This window comes from Salvia splendens, chromosome 22 (assembly GCF_004379255.2).
Source record: "Salvia splendens isolate huo1 chromosome 22, SspV2, whole genome shotgun sequence".
NCBI lineage: Eukaryota > Viridiplantae > Streptophyta > Magnoliopsida > Lamiales > Lamiaceae > Salvia > Salvia splendens.
In genome coordinates, this window is record NC_056053.1 from 16,707,167 (window position 1) to 16,718,377 (window position 11,211).

An 11,211-nucleotide genomic window follows, 5' to 3' on the forward strand; every position below is an offset into this window, starting at 1 on the left:
CGCGATACCCGAACCCACGTTGAGCTACAAGAAGACCTAATCAAACACATTTGGGCGAAATTCGGCCACGAGTAGTGTGTTTTTTTTTAATTTTATGAATTTAATTATGTAATTTTTAATTTTTAGGATTTAAATTATGTCATTTTTAATTTTTAAGACTTTAATTATGAAAATTTTAATTTTTTGGGTTTTAATTATGTAATTTTTTATTTTTTTTTTAATTTATAATATTATTTCGATTATTTTTAATGTATTTTAATATTGTGGAACTGTTTTTATTTATATTGAATAATAGAATGATGAGACCTTTGAGCTTGTCCTTGCGGAAGAGCACGGATGTGGGTGTTGTGCTCTTACCTAAAAACATAGAGTAAAAGTGGGTCCGGGCCTATATCCGAGCTCGTTGGTAAGAACATAGATGTGGATGCTTTAGGAGTGGTGGCCTGCCTGCCCTGGAAAATTAGGGAATGATGAGATTGGGGCATAGATCCGGGCCGGGTAAAGGAGAATATATTTACTGTATTTATAATTATCTCTCTCCATTTATGCTAGAAGGGATAAAGTCGAGTAAGCTGAGAACTGAGATTGGATTGAATTGAATTTGAATTCATTTTTCATTTTTGTGTTTGGGGTCTGGGGAGAGTTTATCGCCGACGCAGTGTCATTTTAGCGAACAGATAGCAGGTAAATGTGAGCTCTTCATCGCTAGCTCCTTTTAATTTCATCGTTTCGTGTGCATAGATTTAATTATCAGAGATATCTATGTGGTAATCCTTGTACATAAATAATTTATGGATTGGAAAGCTTTAATTTCAGTTTGTTAAATTCTTATTCGAAAATCCCACTTTAATCCTTGCGTTCAATGAATAAGTGGAGTCTATATTGGAACTGTGATGAATTCATGTTTGAGTTTTTGCTTGGGTAGATAATGGTGGGATGTTTACTTCATGAATTCGAATGAAACCCTGGTGCATTAAATTTGCCATCTTTTGCTCAAATCGATAATTAGTGTGATGAACACATGTTTGAGTTTTTCATTTTTGCTTGTGTAGATAATGGTTGGATGTTTACTTAATGAATTGGAAATTTGGAATGAAACATTGGTGCATTATATTTTCCATCTTTTGCTTAACGTTTTACAACATTTTGGGGGCGTTAAATTAGTGTAGATAGATAAAAGTAGTATAGAGCAATCTATTATTTTCCGGCTGCAAGAGTCGAGAGTCGAGAATGCATATTTGAACAAACTGCAAACATGAGAACGTTAAGCAAAAGGAGACTACTCAAATGTACCATAGGTATATAGTCCAATCGAAACTGAAACAAGTGCTTTCTTGTTGAATTAAGGTTGCTTTTTTGTGAAAGAAATGCATATATGTTTCTAGTCCTGTCTTAGGCAGTTAAGCTTCTCTTTGCTTTTGATTTCATACTGTTTCATGTGTGTGTACCTGTGCCTGTTAACCTATGATACGCCGTTGCTTAGGGCCGGACTTTTTAAGACAAGTCTCAATTTTCTTAGCAAGTGTGAAAATGCAAAATTTGAGGAATGCTATTTTGAGCTACATGAGAGTCAGGATCCCTGTGAAAGGGCCCTTTGTTCAAAAAGGGCTGAATGGACGTTGTGAGTTGCTGCGAGCATGCAGCACGGCTGCAAATATAAACCAGGATCAGATAATGAATCGAGTTATTGGGCTGGTGAAGAAATTTGACAAAATTGATTCTGCTAAGGTAAATACATGTACTAGCCTGATGATACGTCTTGTTCGTGAATGATTCTTTTACTAGTTTATAAGCCCTTGAACCGCCAACTTCTGCTCTTGGTTTCCCGTGGCATCGTAGGTTACAGAAGATGCTGATTTCCAAAAGGACTTGAGCCTCGATAGCCTGGACAGAGTGGAACTCGTCATGGCTTTTGAGGAAGAGTTCTCTATCGAGATACCTGATGTGGAGGCGGATAAGCTCAAATCTTGCACAGATGTTGCAAAGTATGTTAAATCGAAAGTCTCTGAGACTTCTTAACTATTTGACACAGTTACTGGAACAATCCTTTTCTTGCTCATGTCTTTCCTGATTGATACATGGTGTTTTTTTCCCTTTGCACCTGTGGAATGATGACTTGAACTGAATCTCATAGATTATGTATTTGGATTTAGTAATAGTTGTGTTGATTGAAGAACCAGGTGTTTATGTCTATGCAAGAATTTCCATAAATTTATTCATGTTACAATATATAGCATGATCAAGTTCATCTTTTCCTCTCACTGAGAAATTCCAGACAGTTTTTTACATAGGAAAACAAAAGCAAGCTAGACGAAGTTTGCAACAGTGCGTGACTAAAAGCGCCATCCACCTCAAGCTGCAACTCACGCTCTATATTATCACAGGGCGGATGCTTTGTGCGCTCTCTTAGGTCCGTGTCGTGTGTGTTGCTTTGGTGATGGTTTTGGCATCAGATGTATGTTGTGAGTGGTGTAGGTACGGATGCCTTCGCCTATTGATGTCAGCTCTATTGCTTTGTGTTTCCCGGTGAAAGCATGTCTGCAGGGAGAGCTCTTCGGGAGGTGGAGAACTTTAACCTGGCATATCTTCTCCAGATTGGGGATTGCGTGGAGATGAGAGGGGAGGTCGATTATGAACTGGCCGTGCCCGTTGCTGCTACCTCTCACCCATGATCGCTTCGTCTTCCCACTTCTCCCGCAGAAAACAGCCACCGTTGCACCTGAGGTTGGTAGACAGGCATCTATCAATTAACAGACCAACTGATAACTTGACCCCTTGGACTTGTTGATGTTACTAAATTAATTGAAATCACAAGTTTAATCTATTCCATTTTTTGGATTTTTTTGTCTTTTAATTCTAAAAATCAAATCCATCGTGGTGATATATAATGGCCAGAAATGAATTGAATCTTTTTAAACAATCTTCAACCAAGCCATATTAAATCCATACAAATTAAGGAAATGGATATATTTTTGGATGTGACAACGTTTTGGATTATGAGATCGACGTTATTTTTGAGGAATTTAATTAATCCCTTACGACATGACAGAGATATAAATAAATCAAGTTATCGATTCGTGATTGCTTGCACACTTTGGATTATAGATCAATTTCAATTTAATCACACCTTGCCTTCTACTCCAATAAATACTGGTTTTTATCACAATTTATAGACTTTATATTACAAAAGAAAACATTCATCAAAACTCTGTGTCTTAACCCTTTGCATCAAATCATAAAATAACCAGTCTGACATGAAATTGATGATTCTTTAAGCTAATTGTGTGAAAGGTTGATTCATTACATGGAAAGCTATGAGTTCAAATATCACACATCAAATTACCTAGGCATCGATTTATTGGTATGCAAATACACTTAGTAACTAAAATCATCGAAACTATGTGTATAGATAGAATGTTATTCAAGTAAACAAATTTTGTTATAAGAATTGTATGAACTCTTGCACTGAACAATAATATTTCGCAATCATTGCAAAGTGTGGACTTCAGTACGACAAAGTTTATAGTTCAGTGCAAGAGTTCTCGCAACTCTCAAAACAAGAAGTTTATATTTGAATAGAGAGTAAGAACCTGAAACCGGAAATGGTCGTGGAGGAGTTCGATGATCGAAGGAAGCATGGCAAAGAAGCTTGCCATCAATCACGACCGTCGATAGCTTTTCTTCACCGTAACCAGCCCACTGCACCACCTCATCCCTGCTCGATACTTCCTCTATCAACCCGTCCTCCCCCCTCACAAAAACGACAACCGAAAACACCAAGAAAATAATCTTCACTAAATCCATGCGTCCAACAAAAGGGCTAATCATAGTATAACTAATCCTTCAAACTTTGTAGAAACGCAAGATGAGAATGAAGGAACAATGAGGTTTAGGCTACCACCCCAACACCTTTTATACAAGGTTTTGCTTTTGCATGGGGCCTGAAATTACGATCATGCCCTTCACCAACACGAAGATGCCACTTGATTTTCAATATTATTTTGTATTTTGAATTGTTTTTAATCTCAAAAATTCCAGTTTCGTGGGAGACGAATTGAAGGGGCGAATTGCATTTGAGTTGGTTGCCTAATCTTATCCCTTACGTAATAAATATATATATTTTAAGTTGAAGTTTAAGAAACCTCAATCCAAAAATCCTTACTTGTGACAAAGATATACACCTTTTTTTGGTAACCAACAAGTTGAGTTTAATTTAGTCAAGCCTGCCTCAACTATTTCTACGTCCCTAAATTTTAGTTTTATGAAGTCATTTTTAGACTATATCTACTAAATTAGTAGACGTCACAAGTCTTAACCATTTCATCGCTTCCATATCTTTTTATGATCCAGGGTGATAATCATCTTTCTTTTAAACTTCAAACTATGATCTGGACCGTTAGATTTCAAGATTTGGTGTCAACAGATGACAAATAACGCCAACAGGAAATGTCAACACAATAACGTCAATCAGTTGATAATGTTGACTTTATGTCGACGTTGTTTGCCATGCGTTCAAATTTTAAAATCTGACTGTCCATATCATAGTTTAAAATTTGCACAGTACATTGAATTTGTATTTGATTACATCTCCTTGTAGGCATATGTAATGCCATTTTTTATATGAAAAGTAACGAATATTGATAAAGAAAATGGACACAATTATTAAAGTGTAATCGAATTGTATGCAAGTCCGAACATATCTTTAAACAAAAACATTAGAAAATGACATAATATTACTTAGAATAATAAAAGGTTAAACATTGAAAATAAAGATATATAGTAAGATGGTTATGGAATTTGTTTGTTTGCGTAATCTCATTTTATTTTGAAACAACATCAAGGTGTTGTTTAGCAATATTACAATTTCAAATTTCAATAAGCTGTATACGATGTAACATTGAATAAGAATACAAACTTATTATCAAAATAAAGCAATTGAATAGTAAGTATCAAACTAAAGAAAACTTGAATGTTGTTACAGAGCCAAGAACCTCTTAATTAGTCCTCTAAGTTGAGGCATTGGCTGTTGATGTACAAATAGCTCTTCTTCTGAGAGAATCCTGTCGTTGTCGCCACCGGTGAAAATCCAGGGTACCCTCTCTTCTCCTTCTTTGCCGCGCATATCTCAGATATTTTCTTAAGAAGATCGTGCTTCTGGATGAACGGTTGGGCCGCATATTCTTCAAATGGCATCCACTGCAGCAGCAAGCTTTGGTTATGGATATGGTGCAAAAAAGTTGAATAATACGGCGCTGTTGCCATGGAAGACGATAAAGGTTAATTCCGCCACATACTCGGATGAACTGAATGATGTTGATTCATGTCATCTTTCTAATACATATGGAAGAATTAGAGAGTGAAAGCAAACCTGGGCTGCCTCAATTTCTGCTTCTTGTGGCTGGATCTCTTTAGAGAGCGGTTGAAGCATGCATACGAAGAACAAGTCCGATTTATCGAAATATGATTTGTGACTTTGTCTGCAACTCACACAGAATATTGCATCAATTTTAGAAACAAAACATGAAAACTGATCGAGCGACATCAGAAAGTGAACGAAAATTGAGGGGAATACCTGAAAGCTAGTATTTCCAAAAACTTTGACTCGATCTGAACAACAACCAGCGTAAAACAGCATAATTAATCAGAATTCATTAAAAAGACACACTTTTATCTAATTTGAAGCAAATTTGGGGAAAAAATGTCTTACTCCAGTTTCTTCTTTCACTTCTCGAACTGCAGCATCGCATATATCTTCACCCTGCAATCACATGGTGTTACTGCATAGGCCAAACAGCTGTTCCTATTTAATGATTTGTGTGAGGTAATAGAAATGGACTTCCGACTACAAGCTCGACCTACCTCATCAACAACTCCTGTCGGGAACTTCCACACACCTGTTCCGCGGAACCCCCCACTCTTCTCCTGAACTACTAACACCTGTAATGAAATAAGTCAAAAAAAGTTGTTTTTTTTTTCCGTGAAGAAACATGAAACTGTGCAAAAACAAGAGATCTATATCTGACAAAGATGTGTTAGTTTTGAGTTCCAAGTTAAACTGTGAAGTTTATCTCTAAGCAAATATTGAAGCCAGAACCGACTTTCAGGAGGGACAGTCTGTTTTGGTTCGATCATAGAAAATGAGGCCATTCGGGTACAAGACGATGCATAATCAATCAGCTACATGCAGCTTGTTTCAGTTGGGTTCATTGAAAAATGGGCAAGAGAAGCAAGGTCATCTACTCCCGCAAAATTCAGAAAGACTTGACTTTAACAAAAGCATGCGTATTAATGGAAAAATCCTGTTGTTTCGGATTAGATATCTAGCAGTAACTAAAAAAATGTCAGAAAATGAAAATGGCACTGAGATAATCCAATCACATTTGTGATAGGATTATCCTGCAAAAGAGATCTCTCCAGCGGCATATAACGACTATGCAGAGGCAGAAATTCTACCAAGTTACCAACCATAAATAGAGTTCAACTAAAGAACCAACTCAGAGAAAGGAGCATACTTCATTCTTCTCATTCAAGACGAAAGCACCAATTCCCACTCGATGTGAGGCATTTGCTGGTAGAGTGCTGGGCGTGCTAGGAAGCCAATGCACAAGCATCAAATACTTAGGTTCTGCATGGTGAAAATAGAATCCTTCCTGAAGCATGAGTTGACACAACATAAGAGTTGGCCACAAAATGGCAACTTTTCAGCCAAAAAACAATGGGGCATGACTAACCTTAACAGCAGATTCAACAAGACTCACAAGCTCTATAGGCATTTTAATCCACACACCCTTCTTTCCCTGCACAAAAACATGACACATTTCTCCATATCAGTTTCAACTTTTACACCCTCAAAAAGGAAAATGGTACTATGCCCTAGTAGTATGAAGTTATGAGTGTTGTGACTTTAAGCACAACATGAATCACGTACTAGTTGTATGTCCCTTTCCACATACTACTTCACCTCCTTTTTTAGAGAACTACAAGTCTACACACAACTGTTACTCATAAATGCGTTCTGTAGTAGATCGTCTTAACACGTAGATGTTACGTGATCTGGACTTAATCACAACCTCCAACCACCCCCATAAAAGTATGGCTAAGCAGTCTTATGGCCTGCTTTCTTCTCGAGTTATGAATGTTGTGACTTTAAGCACAAAATAAATCACGAAAGCAAGAAAGACTTATGGAATTGTTTACCTAGCCAGTGATTTTCCACTAGAATATTTTCAGATATAGTTAAAGGAAATCAAGTGGCTATTTATAACAGAAATTCAACCCTAATTTAGGATTTTGCCCACTGACAAAAACACTCTCCACTCCCCAAAAAGGGCCAAACCCATAGCTCAACCAAAGCATTCTACCTAGTCCCAAATTTGTTGGACACATACCTTATACAATATTGAAAATATAAGCATAATAAACACATGGAATCACTGAAAAAGACCCAAAAATAAGAAATTGATTAGGGCTCAATCCTAATCTAACAAAGGCACTGGCTAAGCCTACATGAAAGGATACCTTCTGGCGCCATTGGGAAAGGGAGGCTCTGAGCAAGGAAGCAAAAACAGCGGGATCCAAGGGCTCATTCGTCATTTCAACAATCACTCCACCGTGGTCATCGTTTCGGCCACTCAATAATCTATCAACTTGCTCAACTTGCGTAGATGATGAACTCATTGAAGATCTCACTGTCAAGAATTTCGCAACTCTACTTCTGCTCAATCTACCTGAAGCAGTCGATCAAGAAACAGAATCCCTTTTGTAAACAATCATCAACCTTGGATTCCCTCGTCGCTTTCTCGATAAAAAAGCAATTCAATGGGGATAAAAAAACGGACCTTTAGAGATGATAATTGGATGTGAAGTGGAGATGCCCCGTTTGGTGGAGAAAATTGTGTGACGAAGAACACTAGGTCGAATGAGCATTTTCCAACACGTAGTCATATCAGGCTACATATAGGCGCAGTTGTGATTGTTATTCGTTGAAAAAGAGTGCTACTTTGTGAAATTTTAAGATGATTTTGCTGATGGATTTAATGGCTACTTATTTTTTTAGTTTTTTTTTTCGCTCGAGGATGGCCCCATCTGCAAACGAAAGACTTGTAAAGCAAATTAAAAGCTGACAAAGTCTGTTGGTCAAAAATGGATTCAAATTGGCGGACGCGACGGGGCATGGAGAGAGAATTGTTGAACTGGTTTTGCAGCGGCTCCTAACCGTCAAATAGGCCGAAGAATTTCCCAGTGTTTGCTTGCGAACCTTCTCCTGTTGATTGAATAACGTTCGCGATCAAGAAATGTTTGTGATTACTGTTTGTTTCTCTTTGGTGCCATTCTTTTTATTTTTGAAACCGTAAATATTTGTACTTTCTTACTTATAACAAAATTAGATTATGGGCTAGTTTTATTTTGATTTTAAGAGATGAAACCATGAAATGTTTATTAGAGCATCCTGATAGGGTGGACTAACCAAAAATATATTCTACCACGTCACTAGGACTAATCACAGCCTGTCACATCACTAGGATTTAGTGGCGGATCCAGAATCCGGAAACGGATTGGGCGGAATATATAGTATTAGCTTGATTTAGTGCGGACATGGCTATTTTTTTCGTTGTCCGGAGCGACGCCGAAGGCAAACGGAGGGGGCAAACATGGTAATTTTACATCCCAATAAGGGGAAATAGTCGCACGGAGGGGGCGACCGCCCCCTCTTGCCCCCTAGGTTCACCACTGCGAGGACTAACCACAACACAATAATAGCCTAGCACTAGGACTAGCCGACGCCCTAGCCAATAAAACAAATTCACAAATACGGAATTAAAAATTCGACACAAATACGAACGGAGAAAGTGCAATAAAAATTTAATTAAATAAAAAAATTAACATAGTACAATTCAACAAAAAAACAACGATTCAAACAAATTACATTATAGACATTAACGTGCACTCCTCCGCGCCCACAACTCTTCAATTATATCTTGCTGGAGTCATATATGAGCTTCTTGTTGTTGAAGATCGGCAAATGGTTGGACCCTTTCGGCGTCCCCATGAGGTATTCACATTCGTACATTGGCGGTGGCCACGTCGTGACTTGGACCGGCAGCATCTTCATTGGCCCAATTCAGTCAGTTCTGTACCTTAATTTTCGACGATCATGTTGTGCATGATAATACATGCGTACATGACATCATCAATGCAGTTGTGATACCACAACCGTGTTGGACCCTTCATTGCCGCCCATCAAGCCTGGAGCACACCAAATGTCCGCTCCACATCCTTGCGCGCCGCCTCCTGTCGTTGTGTAAAGTAGATATTCTTTTGGATCTCTTGGGCATCTGATTGTCTTCACAAAGACGGGTCACTTAGGATATATATCATCCGCCAAATAGTAGTCCATATCGTGCTGGTTGTCGTTGGCAACGAAACTGATAGTCAGACCAACGCCCATGCACTACTTGTTGAAAAGGGGTGACGACCGCACGACGTTGATATCGTTGTTCGACCCCGCTACCCCAAAATACTCATGCCAAATCCATAGCCGGTAGTCAGCTACGACTTCGAGTATCATCGCAGGATGCTTGCCTTTGAAGCCGGTCGTGTACATCCCTTTCCAGGCGGTGGGACAGTTCTTCCATTCCCAATGCATACAATCTATGTTGTCCAACATTAAACCCGTGCACTGTCCCATGAATATCCATCAGAGCCTGTCAGTCTTCGGGGGTAGATTTTCGAAGATACCTCTCCCTGAATATGTGAATGACGTCCCGAAAAAAATGTTGTAAATACTCACGGACAGTCGTCTCGCCTATTTGAAGGTACTCGTCGAACATGTCGGCCGCTCCTCCGTAGGCCTACTGCCTGATTGCGGCAATGCACTTCTGTATAGGCGAGTGACCGGCCTACCACTCGCGTCCTCCCTGAATCGGAAAACTTGTGCCGACGCTCTAAAGCGTTCACGATACTCATAAATAGCGGCTGATGCATCCTAAAATGCCACCGGAAAAAAGGTCTCTCCTAACCGCGACTGCTCAGCAAAGTAGTCGTCAAACAACCATTGATGGGCATCAAGGTGGTCCCGGGATACTACAGCTCGATGATGGATGGGGTGATGTACCGCCGGCTGCTGGTGTTGGTGCAAGAGTACTCTTGCACCAACCGATTTATCTCCGTGGACGTATAGGCCAGCAACTCTTCGTTAATTTGCCGCGAGTCGTCAACATCCCCACCACTAGCCATTTTTTGATCAACAAATCAAATGATAAATGAAGAGAGAAGGAAGAGAGCTTTCGCCGACTCCAATAGCGGATGAACGGGACGCCTTGACTCTCGGGCATCCGATATTGTGGATGCTCTTAGGGGGCATCAACAATATGGACTAGGCCTGTTTATTCGGTTGGTTCCGATTCTATTTGATCGGATTGATCTAGTATTTGATTTCCATCTTTTATGGATCGTGAAACTAGAACCAATTTGTAGTTTTGATTTACATTTATTTGAATAATTCAAAATACTCGCACACAACACAAGCGTTTGAAAAAACAAATGAGCACCAACTTCAGGTTTCGAACACCTTACCTTCAACTTAGGGCTGGCAATTTTTGACACGACACGATAACACGACACGAACCGGCACGAAAATAATGGGTTTGGGTCAGAGCTTATTGGGTTCGTGTCCTTATCGGGTCGACCCGTTAAGGACACGAAAATTTCGTGTCGTGTTCGTGTCGGGTTCGTGTTATCCGTTAACAATACGTGTCCGTGTCGTGTTCGTGTCGTGTTCGTATTATCCGTTAACAAATCTAATATTTTAATATTATTAATTCTTATTATTTTCATTTTTAATAGGTTTAACCGTTATCAGATCGTGTTGTTATCGAGTCGTTATCGTGTCATCTCGTGTACGTGTTGTTATCGTGTCGTGTTGACCCGAATTGGTTCGTGTCGTTAATGGGTTCGTGTCGTGTTCGTGTCTGAGGGTTTCGTGTCGTGTTCGTGTTTGAGGTTTTCTTAACGGGTCGTGTTCGTGTTTGTTGTTATCGTGTTCGTGTCGTTATCGTGTCGACACGATAACGACCCGACACACACGATTTGCCACCCCTACTTCAACTTGAAGGTCAAGGTTGACAACCAACTGTGCTACATCATGTGCAATATTTTCTTCTAGTAAAATATTATGTATAGTAAAAACAGAAATTGGTGGGGGTTCCAAAG

General features: G+C 39.2%; 3 protein-coding genes across 8 annotated transcripts; 1 reads left to right on the plus strand and 2 right to left on the minus strand.

The window, feature by feature from the left end:
• The first annotated feature begins 460 nt into the window (after positions 1-460).
• LOC121786556 (acyl carrier protein-like) lies at positions 461-2,417 on the plus strand. 5 transcript variants are annotated; one of them, XM_042185196.1, is made up of 4 exons: positions 461-684; positions 1,484-1,728; positions 1,840-1,985; positions 2,276-2,417. In XM_042185196.1, exons 2-4 carry the CDS (start codon positions 1,531-1,533, stop codon positions 2,289-2,291), a joined length of 360 nt encoding a protein of 119 aa, XP_042041130.1. In that variant the 5' UTR covers positions 461-684; positions 1,484-1,530; the 3' UTR covers positions 2,292-2,417. The 5 variants fall into 5 exon arrangements, with proteins under 5 accessions (XP_042041130.1, XP_042041129.1, XP_042041128.1 ...); XM_042185195.1 differs by having other exon boundaries at positions 2,280-2,417; XM_042185194.1 differs by lacking the exon at positions 2,276-2,417 and having other exon boundaries at positions 461-690; positions 1,520-1,728; positions 1,840-2,243.
• Positions 2,202-3,866, minus strand: LOC121786555. Its single transcript, XM_042185191.1, has 2 exons — positions 3,591-3,866; positions 2,202-2,719 (listed from the first exon to the last, which is right to left on the minus strand). Exons 1-2 carry the CDS (start codon positions 3,826-3,828, stop codon positions 2,379-2,381), a joined length of 579 nt encoding a protein of 192 aa, XP_042041125.1. The 5' UTR covers positions 3,829-3,866; the 3' UTR covers positions 2,202-2,378.
• A 1,052-nt stretch (positions 3,867-4,918) lies between these two features.
• Positions 4,919-8,219, minus strand: LOC121787678 (nudix hydrolase 2-like). 2 transcript variants are annotated; one of them, XM_042186484.1, is made up of 9 exons: positions 7,839-8,219; positions 7,519-7,727; positions 6,732-6,797; positions 6,513-6,650; positions 5,860-5,937; positions 5,708-5,758; positions 5,573-5,607; positions 5,369-5,477; positions 4,919-5,252 (listed from the first exon to the last, which is right to left on the minus strand). In XM_042186484.1, the coding sequence occupies exons 1-9, from the start codon at positions 7,942-7,944 to the stop codon at positions 5,007-5,009; spliced, it is 1,038 nt and encodes a 345-aa protein (XP_042042418.1). In that variant the 5' UTR covers positions 7,945-8,219; the 3' UTR covers positions 4,919-5,006. The 2 variants fall into 2 exon arrangements, with proteins under 2 accessions (XP_042042418.1, XP_042042419.1); XM_042186485.1 differs by having other exon boundaries at positions 4,919-5,196; positions 7,839-8,202.
• Positions 8,220-11,211: the final 2,992 nt, after the last annotated feature.